The 21,769-nt window shown below is 39.3% G+C and overlaps 1 protein-coding gene across 7 annotated transcripts in view; it reads right to left on the bottom strand.

Moving 5' to 3' along the window:
* Nucleotides 1–21,769, bottom strand: part of ptenb (phosphatase and tensin homolog B) — a 133,970-nt gene that overhangs the window by 84,767 nt on the left and 27,434 nt on the right. For 2 of the 7 annotated variants that reach the window (XR_011345540.1, XM_069900640.1), the window contains exon 2: nucleotides 3,389–3,473. The exons of 1 other annotated variant lie outside the window; for it this stretch is intronic. Coding sequence is in view for 5 of the 6 variants with exons in the window: in XM_069900640.1 (XP_069756741.1) it covers nucleotides 3,389–3,473 (85 nt within the window). In the remaining variant the exon portion in view is untranslated. Of the gene's footprint in view, nucleotides 1–3,388; nucleotides 3,511–11,193; nucleotides 11,212–11,257; nucleotides 11,417–21,769 lie in introns of those variants that run through there. 4 more of the 7 variants (XM_069900641.1, XM_069900643.1, XM_069900642.1 and 1 more) reach the window with 3 other exon arrangements.

The raw sequence follows: 21,769 nt of genomic DNA on the forward strand, positions 1-21,769 counted from the left end.
ATGGTAACTACAGCCAATCATTATTATCACTCCCACTGATCTTTCACCTTCTCATTATTGCCAGCATTTAATTGCCAGTTTATTTAATTACAAAATAAACTCAGGAACAGCTTAGTCTGACAGTTACAAGTGGTTAAAACAAAGGCAAATTAGATCTCACCAGTTAAGTAAAAGGCATCAAGAAATAAATTCAAGTCTCACATCCACTTTAAGTAATAATTTAATCCAAACATTTGTGAAATATCTGTAAACAGTAGCTCACCAACATCAATCAAGTCAGAAAGTGAAAGACTTTTCAAAATGTGCAGGTTGATAACTTAAATTCCCAATAAATTGCAACGAGGTGATCATGTTATTGCGTTAAGGTTTAAATTTTCCTATTGGATTATGTGCCACTCACATCTTTCGAGCAGTAAGAAGAGTTGTAAACTGGTCATGGGCATCCAAGAAGGAATGGAGGCAAGATAAAATAAAATAAAATTAGGTCTTTAACGGAGTATAATTAAAGTGTCATCCGTTTCTCTTCCCTCCCCACCCCCAAGAGAAGAATTGGGGTACGGGGGTGCGCGAGAGGGGGTGCGCGAGAGGGGGTGCGCGAGAGGGGGTGCGCGAGAGGGGGTGCGCGAGAGGGGGTGCGCGAGAGGGGGTGCGCGAGAGGGGGTGCGCGAGAGGGGGTGCGCGAGAGGGGGTGCGCGAGAGGGGGTGCGCGAGAGGGGGTGCGCGAGAGGGGGTGCGCGAGAGGGGGTGCGCGAGAGGGGGTGCGCGAGAGGGGGTGCGCGAGAGGGGGTGCGCGAGAGGGGGTGCGCGAGAGGGGGTGCGCGAGAGGGGGTGCGCGAGAGGGGGTGCGCGAGAGGGGGTGCGCGAGAGGGGGTGCGCGAGAGGGGGTGCGCGAGAGGGGGTGCGCGAGAGGGGGTGCGCGAGAGGGGGTGCGCGAGAGGGGGTGCGCGAGAGGGGGTGCGCGAGAGGGGGTGCGCGAGAGGGGGTGCGCGAGAGGGGGTGCGCGAGAGGGGGTGCGCGAGAGGGGGTGCGCGAGAGGGGGTGCGCGAGAGGGGGTGCGCGAGAGGGGGTGCGCGAGAGGGGGTGCGCGAGAGGGGGTGCGCGAGAGGGGGTGCGCGAAACTGAGTGAGACTGAGTGAGACTGAGTGAGACTGAGTGAGACTGAGTGAGACTGAGTGAGACTGAGTGAGACTGAGTGAGACTGAGTGAGACTGAGTGAGACTGAGTGAGACTGAGTGAGACTGAGTGAGACTGAGTGAGATCAACTTCCCAATAAAATTGCAATTTACAAATATATATTGATAAAATTAAATGTATTTAAATGAAAGAAAGCATTTCTTCAAAGAATGCCCATTACTTGGAGCAATCTTTAAGCAGGAAACGCCATACAAAAAATGTTTTGCTTCATTGTTAAAAGTAATTGCATTGTATATTTATTCTTTGGACCTGAAAATGTTACATTATGAAGCTTTCAAGATCATAAAATGCTATAATAAATGTACATAATGATTGATCATTTCTAGTGGTCATAGATTTAAATTTTAGATTACATTTATAATAATGAAGGAAGTTAGAAAATATGCAAAATTTAATGCTGCAAGATATAGTTAAAACAAGTCCAAAAATAAAAGTTAATTAAAAGATTGATTTTAAAAGTTTCAGGAAAAAAGTAAACCAAAGTTGGTAGGCTATCTTCTGTGGAGAAATTCAGAAATGCAGACAATTTACATCAGTGCCTGATAATTGACTTATTATTTGTTCCAGATAGATTAACGCAATCTTCATTTGATGAAGGGATAATGAGGTGCATCAGTTTGAGACAAGTTTTTCTCTTGCATTGAACAAGAGCTTTGAGTTGCTTTAGAGACAAAAAGCAACACCTTCCATGACTATGACATTTAATATTTCTTTTAGAAAGCTTGGGACTGGATGTTTCTCGGTTATGTATTTTTCCGGTTATTGGAACAACGGTTATAAACAGCTCAGTAGCACCAGCAGAATACTTGTATCAGTGGTTAAATAGCAGGATTTTTGAACATGAGGTAATGTCTAATACATCCCAAAACACAACTTGATCTCCGCTTACAAGATAAATGCAGCATCAAACACTAGAGATTGTCCTCAATCACTTTTTCAAATGTTTCCTCCAACGTCATCTGCCTCATTAACAATGGTTGAAAGTTTGGTTTTTGGATCTTTTCAGCATTCAGAACTTTGAATACGGGGAAACAAAATGTTTATAATTTAGTACATGCCAATGTTTTCATGCCACAACCACAAAACAATATCTTCCGGTCATATGTGCCAGTGCTCCAGAATTCAGCTGAAACAACCCATTCCATCAATGACAGTGATCGAATTGTCCAATGTGAATGTGGAAGTCAAATCACTTCCCATCAACAAAATAGTTAGAAAATTTTTACATAAGCCTTAACTTCAAGTTAATGTCAACGACATTAAAGTACACTTTGATAGAATTTAAGGCTTTGGAAAACAAAAGCATAACCAAGAGAAATAGTTATCAAATTTTAAAAGTGTTTAAGTAAAACTACTGAAGAAACTTATCTAGAAATATAAATGGCAAAAGTACTTTGATTTAAGCAAAGGATAGAACAAAATAATCTCGTGTGGAATTGATACTCTATTCCATTCAGAAAAAATAAGTGATGCTATTTAAAATTAAGATGCAACAGTAATCAGTGATTTTATATCTTAAAAATAACAATAAACAAACAAAAATTCAGTTCAATTCAACATTACAGGTTATAAAATTTTCACACTCCAGTTTTTGTTTCGTGGAGTTGTGGATTCACAAATTATAAATGCTAACTGCATGAAAGCAGCATTTTGGCTGAAGCTGTAGAGCACAACAATTCATGGTCAATAAATCTAAAGCAAATTTCAGAAGTGGTCAGTGTGCTGATATTAATCCCAAACTTTTCAATTACCCTTCAGCGTTGCATTAAAACAGAATTCAAGATCTCCAGCGCTTTTTTTTAAAAATGATGCAATTTAAAATTCTTCTAACACGTGTAAAAAATTTACTGCAGTATTTAAAATTTAGATATGAAAGTTAGTGGTTAAAAGCATTAACCAACTCATTTAATCACATAATTTCTCACTTTTCTCTCCAAATGGAAATGAAATGCTAATTACAGATAAAACAAGGTTGGGGGGGGGGGGGGTGGACACAATGCTGTAGAAACTTGGCAGGTCAAACAGCATACAAGTCCATTAAAAACTAAAGTTTTACTTTAACTTCTATATTCACACATATACCAAAATGCAATCAGAGTTTTAAATTAACACAACTCTCCATCTTAAATTTTGAGATTTTTTTTAAAATCCAAAAATAAAATTGACAAGTGATTTTAGACTTTTAAGTACTTACTTTACTACATCATCAATGTTATTTCTGTAGACGCCTTCAAGTCTGTCAGCTGGAAATCCCATGGCAATGATGTTTGGATAAATATCTGATGCCAATTAAGGACAATAACATTGTGGCAGACACTTGCAAGGACAACAAAATAAAAAAAATTAGACAGAATAATCAAAATGGAAATAGTCATATTTTGCTTCTATATATATTTACCCCCAATTTTACTTGGAAGCCCAATAATTACTATTGGACAAGATACCGACTGAGTAATACCACAACTAGCGATACATGTGTATAATAAAGTTGTTTGTAATTGAAAGGCATAAAGCGTCACAGGTAAGCAAGATACAACAAGAGGAACACAATATTTTAAGACCCTTCTTTACTTGTTTCTGCACCAGAAATGCACAATTTACGATGCGCTAAAAAGTTTTAATCTATTCAGTGTCAAGCGTATAAAGATTTTAATCTGAGCTAAATTAACTAAATAAGCAACAATGATTAAAAATGTATTACCATTCTGATTAGATTAAAATCACCAGTCAAACCTCTATCTAACAGCAGATAATGAGACACACAAAAGTGAAGGAAAGAAAAAAAAATTGGATGATACAAAAACTATTTTCGCACTTTTGCGACATAAATCAGTTAGTATTTGTGATTATTGATGTGCAGAACACCGCATCATTTTAAAGGGCTAGGCTTAACTGCTTCCAGACATCTGCAGCCAGAACGCCAAGTACATGATCCATCATGTCGTTATCATTATTTAGCATGTCAGGAACCACAAAATCAATGGATTGCAGTAATGACCAGCTATATTCCAGAAGCAGCAGTCATATGCTTACATCCTGCACACAAAGAATTAGTTGTCCAATCAAGACAATTACCATTCAACCACTCTCAAAGTGATGGAGAATATTGTCGAAAGTATCATCAAGTGTGATGAGGACTCCCTAGACTGATTCCTGGTATGGCCAAGATGACGGATGGGATGAAATTATGCCCATAAGTATATATTCGAGCGATTTTAAGAGAAATGAAAGGGGATCAGAAGATTACATCAAACTCTTATGGGCAGATGCTCCAAATTACAGGCAAGTCCTGATATAATTAATCAATGGAGATCTCAAAGGGTACGTCTCAATATTGCTGGTCTGCTTGTATTCATCGCAACATGGCCAGGGTAGGCATGGTGGGCTGAGAGACTAATTTTCATGCAAGATGGCTCCAGACTAACAACAATACTTCCACTGCATTATATATTTATTTATTAAATAAACACACACGCGCACGCACACACACAATCTACAGAACCTTCTCATTGTCAACATTTACCCTTGATATTCAGTGGTCTTGTCATTAGAGTCCCACACTAAGTTAGAGGTTATCAGCTCAACTAGCCAAGTGGATACTGTGGCCACAAAAGCAAGAGAGAGGCTGGCTATCTTCCAACGTGCTTTGAACCCCAACATTCCAAAGCTTTTCCATCACCAAGGCACAAGTAAGGTGCATGATGGAAAGGTAAACCTTCAAAAAGCAATATTCAAACATTCATTCTATCCATCAATGTAGTTGCAGTCTGTGTGATTTACATATTGCACCACTATTATTCCCAGTGCATTTCCCTAAACCAATACCTCTATCACCTTGTACAAAGAATATATGATTTAATATGATGACACACAACCATCTTCTGAAGGTTAATTACAAATGGGAAAATACTGGCTTTGCCACCAACATCCACTTTCAAAAGAAAACAAAATTGAGGATATTCATATGACGAGAATTGTATTACAACTTACATTGTTATATCCCATAATTATGGTAAAGTTGTGTAATCATCACCCAAAGATCCACTTTGCATAGAGATGCAAAATTTTGACACTATTTTACATATATTTTGGAAATTAAACTTTGGAAAATAAAACAGATGCACAGAGAAATAATTAAACTTTGGTTCATAAAAATTAAAACTGTTAGTACAATGTCTTGGATAAAACTGCCAATAGTAAGAATTTCATGTTTTTGTTTTTCTAGTGCAGTGTAACCTGTTAAAAAGGTCAACAATCATATTTAAAGGTAAATGTTCCATTATTGTACATAACACACCAAGACACAAGAGCAACTTGTCCGTGAACTACTCTTTGCAGACGATGCCGCTTTAGTTGCCCATTCAGAGTCAGCTCTTCAGCGCTTGACGTCCTGTTTTGCAGAAACTGCCAAAATGTTTGGCCTGGAAGTCAGCTTGAAGAAAACGGAGGTCCTCCATCAGCCAGCTCCCCACAATGACTACCACCCCCCCCACATCTCCATCGGGCACACAAAACTCAAAACGGTCAACCAGTTTACCTATCTCGGCTGCACCATTTCATCAGATGCAAGGATCGACAACGAGATAGACAACAGACTCGCCAAGGCAAATAAATAGCGCCTTTGGAAGACTACACAAAAGAGTCTGGAAAAACAACCAACTGAAAAACCTCACAAAGATTAGCGTATACAGAGCCGTTGTCATACCCACACTCCTGTTCGGCTCCGAATCATGGGTCCTCTACCGGCATCACCTACGGCTCCTAGAATGCTTCCACCAGCGTTGTCTCCGCTCCATCCTCAACATTCATTGGAGCAATTTCATCTCCAACATCAAAGTACTCGAGAGGTAGAGGCCGACAGCATCGAATCCACGCTGCTGAAGATCAAACTGCGCTGGGTAGGTCACGTCTCAGAATGGAAGACCATCGCCTTCCCAAGATAGTGTTCTATGGCAAGCTCTCCACTGACCACCGAGACAGAGGTGCACCAAAGAAGAGGTACAAGGACTGCCTAAAGAAATCTCTTGGTGCCTGCCACATTGACACCGCCAGTGGGCTGATATCGCCTCAAACCGTGCATCTTGGCGCCTCACAGTTCGGCAGGCAGCAACCTCCTTTGAAGAAGACCACAGAGCCCACCTCACTGACAAAAGACAAAGGAGGAAAAACCCAACACCCAACCCCAACCAACCAATTTTCCCTTGCAACCGCTGCAACCGTGTCTGCCTGCCCCGCATCGGACTTGTCAGCCACCAACGAGCCTGCAGCTGACGTGGACATTACTCCTCCATAAATCTTCGTCCGCGAAGCCAAGCCAAAGAAAGACATGAAATTCTTTAACTTGTGTCTACCGTAAGATAGAGTTAGCGGGGTATACTCATTTCCAGTGTTTACAGGTGGTCGCAAAAAAAAGTGGGATTTTCGTACTCATTGAATGCAATTATCTGCCAAAAATCTAGTTCAGATAATAGGTTTAGTCAACATTCATTCTTTTACAACTCACTTCATAATGTGCATATGTAGTCAGCTATTCATTATTTTTTTTGGAATATTTTATCTTAAAAGACTCAAACAAATATATATAGATGCCTAACCTTTTATCCAAAAACCAGCAACCTCCAAAAATCAGCACTTTTATTTTTTAAGTAGATGACATCTGCTCATCAAAGATGGAGTTTGGCATCCAACATGACCCAATGCAACCCAATCTTAGCTCTCATGTATCCCGATGCATTCTGCTACTTCCAAATTGACTATACTGATGCCCGCCCAGCATTGCAGCACTTTTAGTTAGCATGGTGGTGGCTCAATGGCTGTCATCGCTCCCCATAATACTCAACGCCGTTAAAACCGCTGTCCCAGCGCCAGTGCAGGGGAACCAAGAGAAGGCCATTCCCCTAGTGCTGGTACTGTGGGGTGCTGGGGATGGGGAGAAAGATGACTGCGCAATGCAGGCGAGGTGGGGGGGCAGAGATGGCAGCGCGACGCAGGCATGTGAGGTGGGGGGGAGAGATGGCAATGCGACTCAGTGGGGTGGAGACAGCATTGCAACTCGGGTGGGCTTAAGGGACAGAAATCAAAACGATTCTGAAATCCAGAAGATTCCAAACAACAGCAGGTGTGCAGTCCTGACGATTCCAGATAAAATGTTAGGCAGCTGTACAAAACACATTTTCTTATCATACAATATACAGAATCCAGTATTTTTCCCCTTCCCCGAATAGTAAATAAACCATAAAAGGCAAAGAAAAAACTTAAAAACTAAAAATTAAAACCCATCATCTGTACTACAACCTTAATTGTCTCTTCTTTGTCTGTCCAGACGGTTTGTATCTTAACTAATTTCTTAAGAAGGGGTGTATAGATCATATCTGCGCACCCATGTGCCTCAGGTATGGCTGCCACACTTCAATGAATGTGTTGTACTTCTTTCTCAAGTTATAAGTAATCTTCTCCAAGGGAATGCAACTTTGCATTTCTGTACCCCATTGTGTGATACTCAGTTGAGAGTCAGACTTCCATGCAACCGTTATACACTTCCAGGTGACCGACAAAGCGATCTTCACAAATTGAATTTGGTGTTTGGATAATCTAAACTGTACTTCACTAATATCTCCCAGAGGAACAATTATGGGTCTTGTGGAAACTCCACTTTTGTAATTTTTTTTTATATATAAATGATATCTCCCAGGTTTACCCAGAAGGATCCCACCTTCGTACATAGCCAAATGGAGTGGTTAAAGGTTCCAACCTCTACACCACATCTGAAACATATCCAAACTTTTTGCGGTGTGAGGAACAACTGATGCACCAGCATGTATCTAGCATTGACAGTCCCTACCATGCTGTTTAGACACAAGTCTTCCCACTAATTATCATTAATCGTTGTACCCAAGTCTGACTCCCATCTCTCCCTCGAATGGGGAGCTGGTTTCGGGCCCTCACTCCAAGTATGAAATACATTGTAGAAATAAAGTTAAATACATTCCTTCCTGTTGAATTAGAATCTCCATGATACTAAACTCCAGCAGAGTCATTGTTTGTCCTAATTTGTCTCTTAAGATCTCAACTGTAGGAAGCAGAAGAATGTTCTACTAGATAACCCAAATTTAATTCTCAATTGCTCAAATGAGATTAGTTGCCCTTGATCATAACAGTCCTTAATACACCGGATCCCTTTCTGGCACCAGGTGTCCAGGATCTCGTTATCCAGTGTCATGGGTATTAAACTGTTCTGGGTCAAGGGCGTATTAGGAGACACCCCCACCTTCAATCCAATGCATTGATGTATTTTTTTGTCATATTTGGTATAGATGTTTTAATATGGGGTTATTTATCTTTTTGGAAGTTAATTTGGTGTTCCATTTATATACATGTTAAATGATCTCCCTTTGCTCCGGAAGATAGAGTAGGACCTGGCTAGATGGAATACTCTGCCCATAACATTACTGGGCAGGGTAAATTGTATCAAAATGAAGGTGATGCCAAGACTGCAATATCTTTTCCAAATGCTGCCTGTTCTATTGCCCCAATGCTTCTTCAAAATACTCAAATATGTCAGAAACTTTTTGTGGATGGGAAGGTAGCTAGAATCTCTGGGAAAAATTAACATGGGAATATAAGTTAGGGAATCTAAAACTGCCAGATTAAAAAAAATATTGGCTTCCCAAGCGAGATTTATCGCCTCACTGTTTGAGGGAGGGGGGGCCCCCTTCATGGGCACAAATTGGACTACACATGATAGGTGAGAGGACAGCAAGAGAATTCATATATATATTGAACGTCAGCTATTTAATCTTGATGGCCAAATTGCACATTACCAACAAACTTAACCACCTGTTGCAGGTTGAGATGACAGGTGACATGTTAACAGGTGACAAATGTGGCCAAGTCACCATGCCTCCATCAAGAATGTGTTGTCCCATCAGCAGACATTGTCAGGTCAAGCAAATCTCTACTAATTTGCAGCTGGTATTAGTGTAGCCTGCATCTTTCCCCTCAACACAACTCTAACCTCGCAACATTTTAAATTTTGGTGTTACAAACGCAAACATTCCTCAATCCCGATAAAGAATTTTAGCTCTTTTTCTCCCACTGATGCTGCTTCAGCAGGTGATGTAATCAATGGCAAGTTATGCCATTACAAATTCTGTAATCCTCTCAAACTCATTCACTAATTCAAGTTTTCCACTCTCTAATGGCACAATAAGTTAATTTTATTTAAATAAAAACATTGATATCCTTCATAAAATACTGTAATGTCAAGTATTTTAAGCTCCAACCAGGACCTTGTTTGTGGTTGAACACTGATCCCTTCAAAGCATCTTCTGTGGCAGATCTTGTAGATTTTAATAAATTGAAACAGAAGGCAACACCAAACAAACCCCTGAGAAACCATAGCAGGAAATTCAATCAACAGCTGATTAATGACATCTGTAGGTGGTGTGGGCCTCCCCACTTCTACTCAATAAATGCTCAGTTATGATTAGGAGAGGGAATCAGCTAGACCAAAGAACTCAAACTGTCAACAACTTGATTAAGTTCAAGAATCCATGCCACAATTCTGCTCATGCACAATGAGAAAAGTGAATGTAGTATTATCCAACACACAAAACTAGACTACACTATCACCATCATGTTTGCGAACTGAAGCAATAGTCAACTCAGTGATCAAAGCAGTCTAATGTAGTCTTGGGAGAAAAAATGACTGCAGTTGTCATACAATAATGTCCTTCCAGATACAAGTGAAAGTAGAGATCAATCGTACTTGAAAAATTTAGTTCAAAATCAAATACAATTTTGACAACTGCAGAAACCATGAGAGGAAGGTAATTTTACAAACTGAGTTAGGAGAGAAAGTCAAGGCCTATATGATCATAGATTTAGAAGAGTGCAAGATGATATTATTGAAACATTCAAGATTGTGAGGGGAAATAACAGAACAAGTGGTGTGAGAACATTTTCCCTCCAACAAAGGAACAAGTTGGAGCACCTAGTTAGTTGAACATAAACCAGACAAAAAGAAATTACTTCCTTAAGTTGTGAATGTTTTTCAATTCCCTACTTGAGAAAGCCATGAATATGGACTCATTTGGTATATTCCAAGTCAGAATAAATAAATTTTTGAATTGCAGGAGAGTGATTTGAGATTTCCAGCAAAATTGGTAGCTGGGTTCAATCATTTTAAACAGTTGAGTGCTCAATGAACTACATTTTCAACTCTAGTGTGTCTCTCTCTCTCTCTCTCTCTCTCTCTCATTGTCTACTCTAGCACCTCTTAAGTAAACACTAACCAATAATCCCATTTTTAACCTCAAACTAAAATAGATGCTTCCATAATCAAGGCCATCATGACCCCAAAAACAGTAAAAAAAAATTTGCCAAGGACATGTTGTCCCTTTGAGAAATTCACACTAGACAGACCAGCGACCTTCTTTTGTTTTCTAGGATGAACCCTTAGTTCATTGGCCAAGGCTTTTATTGACACTCCAAGCAATTCTTCGAGCATTAAAGCTTAACAGTAAACATAAAACACCTCAAAGCACAGATTAGTAAGAAAAAAGGCTGGTCAAATTTTTTTTGTATGAATGGCTGTTTTGGCCCTCTGAAACTAATTGTTCTAAAGGAAACGTATTAACTTTCATATAAATATTGAACACAAGAACATAATACAGGTACACGATCCTTTATCCGGACATCTAAAATCCGGAAAGCTCCAAAATCCAGCAAGTGGGGACCGGCAGTTGGGGGTGGCGGCCGAGGGACCGGAATGGGGTGGAGGTGGATATGGCAGCACAATTTGGGTGGGCTTTCCGAAATCCGGAAAAATACAAAATTTGGAACACACTGTTCCCCCCTCCCCCCTCCCCAAGGGTTCCGGAATAAGGATTGTGTATCTGTACTTTTATTCAATGATGGAACTTCAGCCTATGGAATGTACTTGAAAAATATCGTACTCATGCCTGTTTGGCCTATTGTATCAGCACTTACTAACTATACCTCAATTCTAAAATCCTCATCCTTAGTCTGAAGCCTGAATGTGACCTTATCTGCTTTCTACAACCTGTCTCAAACTTCTTCCAGCCATTGAAATCTTCTGCATCACTTTGCCTTCTTTTGACCCATCTTCGTTACTTTATTACTGCCATGATCCATTCGGTTTTCATTTGCCCCTCTGTCACATTATGCTTATCAAAGGTGCTTTTTAACAGGTTACACTGCACTAGAAAAACAAAAACATGAAATTCTTACTATTGGCAGTTTTATCCAAGACATTGTAGAAATAAAGTTAAATATTTTGACCAAGTCTGATTATCTGACAGTCTTATTGTTTGGTATCAAATTGGATTTCAACACTGTCCCTGTGGTGAACAGGAATGTTACTTATTTGGAAGTTTTTCCTGCTGGTTGATCATTGATAAACGGACTGGAAGAATTTAAGTTCCAATATGAAAATGTCCAAGTATCTATTTCAGAAACCTAGAAGCAGTTCTCTGGTTTTGAATTGGAATTCCAGAGGCTCCTATAACAGTTATAATTTACAATCTATTTGTGGTCAATGGAACTGACAAATTTCAAATGAAGGATTCGCTTCAGACTTCAGGTTGATCACTAAGCCACACAGAATTTTGAGATAAAAGCGTTCTTTGTACAATTGAGGAAGTTTCACAATACACAAACATATTGATATGCATTTATGGGACTGCGATCGATTACCTTGAACAAGGTGGGTTATATTTAGTAAAATGGGTCAAGGGCGTGACATAACTCATCCCCCAGATGCCACCAAAGAATCAGTAATTGTAAGCGAAGAGTTCTCCGCAAAACTAAAATATCTACGGCTAAAATTTAATTTTCATATTTAATTTTCATTTTTAATTTTCATATTTTTCTAAAGGTTATTTATATTTTTCAGAATTTAAGGTAGCAATGAACATTCTTCATAAAGGAAAAAGGTGCTGCAGCCTTTTCCATGTTAGAATCGTTTCAATGAATTTAACATTATTTAATGAATAACCCCCTAAAAGGCATGCAATATAGACATGTATTCAAGATTTAAAATTCCAGTCTGTGAAAGACTTGCATCAGTTTTGGCAAGTGCAACAGCCTTCACTGGAAGTACAAAGCCTATCATGTGGTACAACAAATTCACTGTCATAATATTCGACAGGTGATTTGGGAAGAGCAAAGTCATAAAATAGTCAAAAGGCAAATTAAAAACCAGTATTAATTACATTGCTCAAAGAAAAAAATGTTAATTGGGACTTGTGGTACTCCTCTCTGAAGAGTAGCACAAGATATTTTATTTTCATGCAATGGGGCGGTAATATCTCATCCAAGTAAAAAGACTTCCAACAATATAGCTTTCTTTCAAGAAGGCACTGAATGTGCCAAACTTTTTAAAATTTGGAACAGGGCTGACTAAGAACCAGGCATATCACAGAGTGCAGTGGATAGCAGAAAAGTGCATGGCAAAATAGGTAAAGTGAAAGTATCCAAGGGGTGTCTTATATGAAATGTTAACACAGCTTCTCCTGCCAAAAATACTGCTTGATTTGTTAATTATTTCCACCATTTAATATTTGGCACATGCTGGAACATCAGGAAAAAACTGAGGGCCTGGAGTTTCAGTCCTCGAAGACTTAATCAGACCCCCAAGATCTGATAGATTACTTGTATACTGGAATGATCTTTGCGATGACAAATGATACAGATAGCACACCCATGACAAGAATGAAATTACACAAATCAATTTATTTTTTGAATGTTTAGCTATATGGGTGGGATCCCAAAGAATGGCCATTTTTGTTCAAACAAAATACACATTTTGCAGTAAATACATGTACTTTTTAGAATACAGGTACACAATCCTTTATCCGGAACCCTTGGGGGACAATGTGCTCTGAATTTCGGATTTTTCCAGATTTTGGAAAGCCAGATTTAAGTCCACCCGAATTGTGCTGCCATATCGACCCCCACCTTCCAGTTGTGCTGCCGGTCTCTTGCCCGCCCGACTTGCTGGTTTTTGGAGCTTTCTGGATGCCTGGATAAAGGATTGTGTACCTGAACTGATTTAAAAAAGAAACAAGAACAGAAAATCTCAGCTTTTATTAAGGGGCAAGCACATTCTGCTCTCACCAAAATTCCTTGTTTGTAAATTTTCAAAAGTAATGAAAAAAGTTACAAATAACCAATCCATAATTTTACTGTGTAATGAACAGAAACCACAGGAAGCTTAGAACACAAGGAGCAATTAGTCATTTTAATCTTATTAATGGAAAGCAAGATTACAATGACTTTTCTCCAAAGTATTTTTTCATCTTCCCAATAATACTTGGCCTTTCCTACATCTCTGACTTATCTATTTAAACATCATGAAAAAGTAATTTGAAAACAGCTTTTAAAAAAAAATCAGAAAAATGTCACTTTCCCACGTAAGCCTATCTGAAAAAACAGTTTAACAATCACATTTAAAATATATCCTGTGTTAAATCTGGATTAGCTATCATCTGAGTCTTCATTTAGCTTGCACATTCAAAACAGGCAATCTTCAAAATTCTTTAAATTACTTTGAGTCACACTTGCCAACTGGTACAATACCCACAACACTCACCAATCTTCTGGAACCATACTTCCTGAACCCTGACATTTGTGCAACAGTTCATTGGACCTCCACTCTCCAAAACATCCTTCAACTTAAAATCCATTTTACATGCAGCTATGATGAACCAGACCACCGTCCCACATCAGAATTCTCATTTTGAATATAGAAATATACACGATCAGAACTTAGTGATAGTCAATAGATAGTGAAAATTGCAAAGAAGCAGAAGAGCTGATGTTTTATGCTGCCTTATTATATCTGCAGTATGTTACAATAGAACTATTAAACATTTTTAGAATTAAAGAAAATCATTAAATGCTCAACACACCTGAGACCTTCTCAAAAAACAGCAGATTGAGATGATATGAATATTCAGAGAGTGGTTAGCCATATTAATCTTCACCAACATAAAGTTTACAACCAGATATGCAGGAGACCAAGAACAAAACCCAATATTTGGTTTCAAATGCTAAGCTTGCATTTATGCTGTTGACAATTTTGTGAATGTCCTGAAAGTGCCAAGTTGTTCCATAGTACATCACCAGTAGTGTGTATAATCTGAGTCATAACCAGGCCATCAATTTTTCCTTCAGCCCATCTGCAGCTTCGGAAACAGCAGAAAAGACAGGGTGGTGAGAAGCCATCTGGTTGGTTCCACTGCTTTTCATCTGAACAGTGAACATTCCAACCAATCAGTCCAAAATGCAACTGCTCTTGTGAAATTTGACAATTCTGGACAAAATAATAAACGAAAGCCATCACCTCCAGCTTGCAACCACAGCATTGTTGGTAATGGTGGGAAGCCAATATCACTGTCGTCCAGAGAAACACACAAACTGCAGATACTGGAATCTTCAGCAAACAATGAGAAGTTGGATGGATGTGAGAAATGGCGAATTAACATTTCAGTTCAATACCCGAACCCAAAACACTGACTGTCCCTCTATGGATGCTGCCTGTCACATTGAATCCCTTCAGATTAATAGAATTTGAGATACCAGGTGAGTGTAGAACTGGCAATTGTACGCGAGCCCTCCAATTCATGTCCACTTATGGCCTCTTGCTTGTTGGCCTGAGCTCCTCTCCCTGCCCTTTCTTCCCTCCTCCTGCCACCTTTTTATTTTGGTGCTCGTCTGCTTTTTGCTCAGACCTTGACAAAGGGTTCAGGCCCGAAACTGTGGTTTGATTACCTTTGCCTCCTATGGAGGCTGGGGGATCTGCTGAGTTTCTCCAGCACTTTTGTGTATTCCCTTCAGTTCTCCTTGTTTGTTCATCATTTTAGCCCATCTAACTTTGCACGACTCAGAGACTATTGCTCTCTATTGCCAAAGAATCTCCTGAAAACTGCAGCAAAACAGCAATTAGTTCCATTTGCTATCAAGTAAAGATGCAGCATATTATTTCAGCAATTTTTTAAAAATTGCAGTGCTGGTTGGTAGCCATCTTATTATTAGTGCTTTTTCTTGTGGCTCAACGGGAAGAGAATTTCTACTACTTTTGCCAAGATGGAGAAACGTTTGTTTATAAGTGGCTGAGGCTCAGTTCAGATACACAGTCCAATATCAATTGCAAGTTCAAGAAAGGAGTACTGTATTAAGACTCAAACTATTTTAGATATTTCCTCACATTCCCAAAGTTTGACAACTACATTTAGTGCCTGGGCAGCTTCTGAAAATCTAGTTTGTTGTACTGTGTCCGTCAATCAAAAAGGAAAAGCTCATGCTGGTCTTTTAGTTGGGCATGGAGACAGATAGCCATGATCACTGTTGACTTACGACCTTCCTGAGTTTCAATTGAGGCAACAAACACCTTTGATTTCTTCAAATGGGAATTTTCACCCAGTGATTTCCTTGTCACTACATCAGAGTCTCACCTCTGAAGTTCACCTTAGGATTAAGAAGAGACCTTCTGCCACATATGTCCCCTCTAAACACCCTGTCCTAGGTTGTCAAGCGATTGTCACATGAAGTCCTCCTCTTGGAAGGGGACTGCAGAAGTCCAGGTCAACACATGCACACTCTGGGTATCAGTGGCGCAAACTGCTATCAGGACAACAGTGCTGGTACCTATAGACAAAGTGGCTCAGTCTCCTTTCTCCCACTGAAACTACTGTGTCAACACACTGACAGACAGTTACAGACGGCAGTGCATCTATGAACAAAGCAACTCAGCCTCTTGTTTGCTGAAGCTGCCAGGTGAGCACGCATACACAGACCGACTGTCTGACTGACTGTCCTCCGACCAACTCCTAACCAGCCAGTTCAAAACTCAGTGCCCTGGGCTCTTCAACTGCCCCAGTGAATGCCTTCAGTTCTCCTGAGTGCGGAGAGAGGTTGACCACAGCACGAACGCTCTCCACGAGCCCACTGGCTTCCAACGCATGGAGTCACGCTTCTGACAGCCATCAGCTTCCTAGCGCTGGCCTAGCGCTTCCTAGACAACGTCAGTTTTCCCCAGTGTTGTTTCAGCATTTCCCACACAGCTGTCAACTTTCCCAGCACTACTTCAGCATGTCACAGCACCGGTCCTGACCATGGTCCGAAAATAAAATTGTCTATAACAATCACAAAAATATCTATGAAACATAAAACATCAAAAAAAGCATAAAACATCAGCTCTTCTGCTTCTTTGCAATTTTCACTCTCTATTGACTATCACTAAGTTCTGATCGTGTGTATTTCTATATTCAAAATGAAAATTCCGATGTGGGAAGGTGGTTTGGTTCATCATAGCTGCATGTAAAATGCAGTTTCATCGTCAAGAAACAAAAAAAAAAAATCCCGGTCTATTTTCATGAACAGGAGCCCTATCATTTTCCAAAGTGCCCTGACACACCATTTGGAGCTAGAGGTTAAATTGCACATTGTTATGCCACATGTGTAATCTTGCCAGTTGTTTTAGTAGACCCTCGCTCTTTTGTACATCCATGCTCATTTGCTGGATTACCTTCAGAAACCACAAACAGTGAAGTGGGTCTGAGCAGAAAAATATCGAGTATTAGAAAAGAAATCCAAGAGCTTTGACTTTACAGCAATTTGAATGGAAAGAAAAGGCGACTGTTGTTTCAGAGCCACCGTATATAATAGAGAAAGCATCAAAATATCTACCATGAGGGCAAGGGCTTGGGAAAGGTTGGCAGAAGCAATGGCTATGGATAATTAAAGTTTAAATTAGTTTGAGATATAGTGAACATCTTGAAAACTGATATTCAGGCTCCAGGAAAACAATTTCAAATGAACTATACAAACACAAAACATTATTGGCTTCTAGTTATTTCATACTAATCAGAGCATATACTGAGCTGTATTTGTGTAGTCTTTCATGTAAATAAAATCTGTATGGTTAAAACAAGACAATGGACATTTGGATTGCCAATCTATTCTACAAAGTAATTTAATTACTTTTGAACATTACAATAGTATAGGGAAACCTACCGAGTGCAGACCAAAAAAAAATTGACTGAAAAATTTTTAAGTCAGGAACTGAAAAAACATATTGCTCATCAAATTGAGCTGCAATAAACTTCACACCCCAAAAAGTGGACAAGGTACAAGTAAAACTTTACTGGAGTGGGCACAAATTCACATTTAGCCACATCAGAAGATCGAGATCCAATCCTTGAGCAAGACTAAAAAAAAATAAGCTGTACTATTTTCCGGCAATGACCACTCCCTCATATGTGCTCTGAATCTACAGAAAAGTTCCACATGATGAATGTATCACCCCAAACTGCTTTACACCCATACAGGTTTTCAATAAAATGCCAACTCATTGCATCATTAGTCATGTTCATTGGCTACAAACTATAGATAAATAAGATCCAGTTATTAAGCAGGTAGAAAAACTAAGAATCAGCAATGATTAATCAGACAGTCTTAAAATGATGCATAAAAATCTACAACACTAAAATGAGAATCTTTCATGTACGTTGATCAGTTCTTCCCAAGTCAAACTATACTTGTAATGAAGCATCATTTGTTCTCCTGCAGTTTAACTTGAGCTAAGCATCTTAGTGTATCAAGAGACATCAAGTCCACACAAAAAACTTTAAAATTCATAAATCATTGTTAGTTGAAAATAGACCAGCAATCATAAATCATTCTTCCTTCTTTTTTTTCTTTGGCTTGGCTTCGCGGACGAAGATTTATGGAGGGGGTAAAAAAGTCCACGTCAGCTGCAGGCTCGTTTGTGGCTGACCAGTCCGATGCGGGACAGGCAGACACGATTGCAGCGGTTGCAAGGGAAAATTGGTTGGTTGGGGTTGGGTGTTGGGTTTTTCCTCCTTTGCCTTTTGTCAGTGAGGTGGGCTCTGCGGTCTTCTTCAAAGGAGGCTGCTGCCCGCCAAACTGTGAGGCGCCAAGATGCACGGTTTGAGGCGTTATCAGCCCACTGGCGGTGGTCAATGTGGCAGGCACCAAGAGATTTCTTTAGGCAGTCCTTGTACCTTTTCTTTGGTGCACCTCTGTCACGGTGGCCAGTGGAGAGCTCGCCATATAATACGATCTTGGGAAGGCGATGGTCCTCCATTCTGGAGACGTGACCCATCCAGCGCAGCTGGATCTTCAGCAGCGTGGACTCGATGCTGTCGACCTCTGCCATCTCGAGTACCTCGACGTTAGGGGTGTGAGCGCTCCAATGGATGTTGAGGATGGAGCGGAGACAACGCTGGTGGAAGCGTTCTAGGAGCCGTAGGTGGTGCCGGTAGAGGACCCATGATTCGGAGCCGAACAGGAGTGTGGGTATGACAACGGCTCTGTATACGCTTATCTTTGTGAGGTTTTTCAGTTGGTTGTTTTTCCAGACTCTTTTGTGTAGTCTTCCAAAGGCGCTATTTGCCTTGGCGAGTCTGTTGTCTTATTACATTTATAGCAATCATACAGAAAATCAACAGTCCAATCACAAACAGCATTTTATAATGTGCTGGGGTTAAAAAAAAGCAATGTAGAGAAAGATGGAGGATACAACAAAAGTTCCTTTGTACCAGTTATAGCTTAGTAGATTTCTTAGCATTTAAGTAAGCTTTATATTCGCCCAAAAACTTTCCAATAAATTGCAACATACACTGGAGCAAATAAACTCTTAGTTTCTTCAGTTCAAGAAAATTCCTTGTTGAACATCTAATTGCAATAAGGGATAGCATAAGTCAAAGCAAAAAAAAAAAAACAGGTACTTTATTAGACATTAAAGAGATATTGGGATATGTTAAACTTAAAAATAAAAAATAATTTTAAATCCCTTTTAGTTTGAAATATCAGTGCAGAGTTGTAAAATACATAAATAGATTCAAAGACTGGACCTTGTTATACTGTAATATACCATCATACCATTAATAGGTTTAACAAAGGCTAAAAGTGTTTACAGCTGTACTAATTGGCCAAAACTTCAGGGCCATTCAAGAAATGGCCATGCCTTCCAGTGTAAATGGAAGAATGCTAAAGTGCTGAGCAATAGTTGGCAAAAACTTATACTGTCATTATGACTGCAAAATCCAGCCTACTATTTTAAGATTATGCTCGCATTCTGATCAGTTACAAGTGCTAAATACGTGGGTTCTCTGAACCTTTAAGTTATCAATTCCATAATTATCAAGAATACACAAGACAATTCATTGACTACAGAACTGTGAGTTATTTCATATTTGGTGCACTAAAATAAAGCATAATTGTAATTTAATGAAGGATAAACTGGCATTATTATTTTACCTTGTTACCAAACAAGATTATGGATGGACAATTGCGAGAGAACCAAGTAAAATATGATCAAATTTCTAGTTAGCTTGAGTTTGTTCTAATAATCACTATTGTTAAAGATATTACGATGCAAACAGATTCTTTCATTCAAAGAAAAACCACCTTAAATTGAACATTGATTTTGTAAAAATAAAATGTGCAGGTCAAATATAAACCAATTTGGACATTTTAACAACATTGACCCTCATCAGTGGATGTCCTGACCCACTAAAAACTGGACATTTCTGGGTGGAATGCATCTTTTAATAGCCTATTTTGGTGACAATGTACATGCAATGAAGACATTCACATGCAAGATTCCCATTCCTGTCTTACCAATGGAACAATTGTATCTAACCGACAACCATTGTTTTTTCCACATTGCTTTATGCAGATACCTTCCCACATTATCAGTGCTCTACATACTTGTCAAGCTGTCTCATTCCAGACATCGAAAACTATGCATGGCACAAAAAAGCTTAGATGACCTACACGTCAGAATTTAAATCTCTGGTATGGCTGCATTAACTTAAATCACATGCTCTCGTCCTCAGATATTTCCTAATACCCACAGCAGGCATTTATGCTGTGGTATTTATGCTGCCAATTTCAGTGTTCAAAATAGTGGCCAAGGCCTTCTCTGGCATCAAATTTGGGAAGAGCAATCTCTACAGACACAGAGGAATGAACCTTGCAGGTTACATTTTAAACACTGCTATCTATGAGAAAATGGCTATCGACTTTTAAGAGGTCATTTTACCAATTTTTACAACATTTCATTGAATGATGATCATTGGAACCAAACCTGGCATCTGTTCAGCAAATTTCAGACCAAAAACCTTTATTCGGTAACTGGCAAATTATTTTCTGCTTTCTCAACTGGACAAGTGCTAAAATATTTTTCCACATTTTAAATAGATTATGAACGTCAAGAAAAATTCAAAAAGTATAAGCATGTATCTAATGGCCAAATTCAACACCAAATTCAAAAGGCAGCACACAACTTTTGAATCATAGATATCAAAAAGATTGTTTTCTTTCTTTTGATTAAAAACAAATTAGAATTATGTAATGACGTGCAGAAAAAGAAGGCTAAATTATATCTCAATCACATTAAAACCATATCAAGTTGAAGCAGCTTTAAAAAAAATCAACACGGCCTAAGTGGACATATTCTATTTAACCAAAATTACAAAACCTGATTACCAGTTTGCATGATTCAGTTTGCAGGTCCTGAAAGGGTCTAGATCAGTGGTTCCCAACCTTTTACTTTCCACACTCGTACCACTTTAAATATTCCCTATGCTCTAGGTGCTGTGCTCTGTGATTAGTAAGGGATTGCTTAAGGTGGGATGTGGGTAGAAAGAAAAACCACTGTTTTAATCGTACCTCGTTGACTCATGTGCACAGTTTCATAACTCCAAAGGAAATGGGCCAATGACAATTCTTTTCAAGCAAATAATATTCCAGTAACAATTGTGTCCAGAGCAGTGATTCTCAGCCTTCTCTTCCCACTCAAATACAACCTTAAGCAATTCCTTACTAATCACAGAGCACCTATGGTGTAGGGAATAGAAGAGGCATATGAGTGGAAAGAAAACCAGTTGAGAACCACTGGTCTAAAGGAATACTGATGAAATGTATCCAGTGTAAATCATTTTCATTTTATACTGACACCTGGGGCCAAGGATGTCTTGTTTTCACTTGAGTATTGTGTACTCTGGAGCTGATTTGAGAACTGTATACCCCTCCTCAGAGAGGGCAAGCAAGTAGGTTGTCTATGAGATGGTGCACTGCTTCTGCCAGGTATACAGAGCTTCGACGTGCTCCAAATGTATGGGTTTGATATTTACAACAACACTTCAGATGTGCTGTTCTCACTTTCAGTCATCATGGAACAGGGATTCCCACTGGTCATTGGGATGTTGCATCTCTTCTGAAGCAGCTTTTCAGACTTCATGGAATCATTTTCTTCATTCATCTGGTATTCTCCAAATGTGAGAGCTCAGAATAGTGTGTCTCCTCCAGGACTCTTAAAAAAGGCAAACTCAGAAAACTTGTACCAAACAAGACAGTACTCCAAAGCTATTTTTATTCATTCTTGCTGTAATATTGCACTTCACTTTGAAATTCCATGTTGGAGCAGAGCTAATCTTCAGAACTACAGTAAACATGAAATAATTCAGCATACTGAAGCCAAGAAGCAGGACCTCAAGGGTGATAATCTCAAGAATGCTGCCTG

This window comes from Narcine bancroftii, chromosome 10 (assembly GCF_036971445.1).
Source record: "Narcine bancroftii isolate sNarBan1 chromosome 10, sNarBan1.hap1, whole genome shotgun sequence".
In the NCBI taxonomy this organism is placed as follows: Eukaryota; Metazoa; Chordata; class Chondrichthyes; order Torpediniformes; family Narcinidae; genus Narcine; species Narcine bancroftii.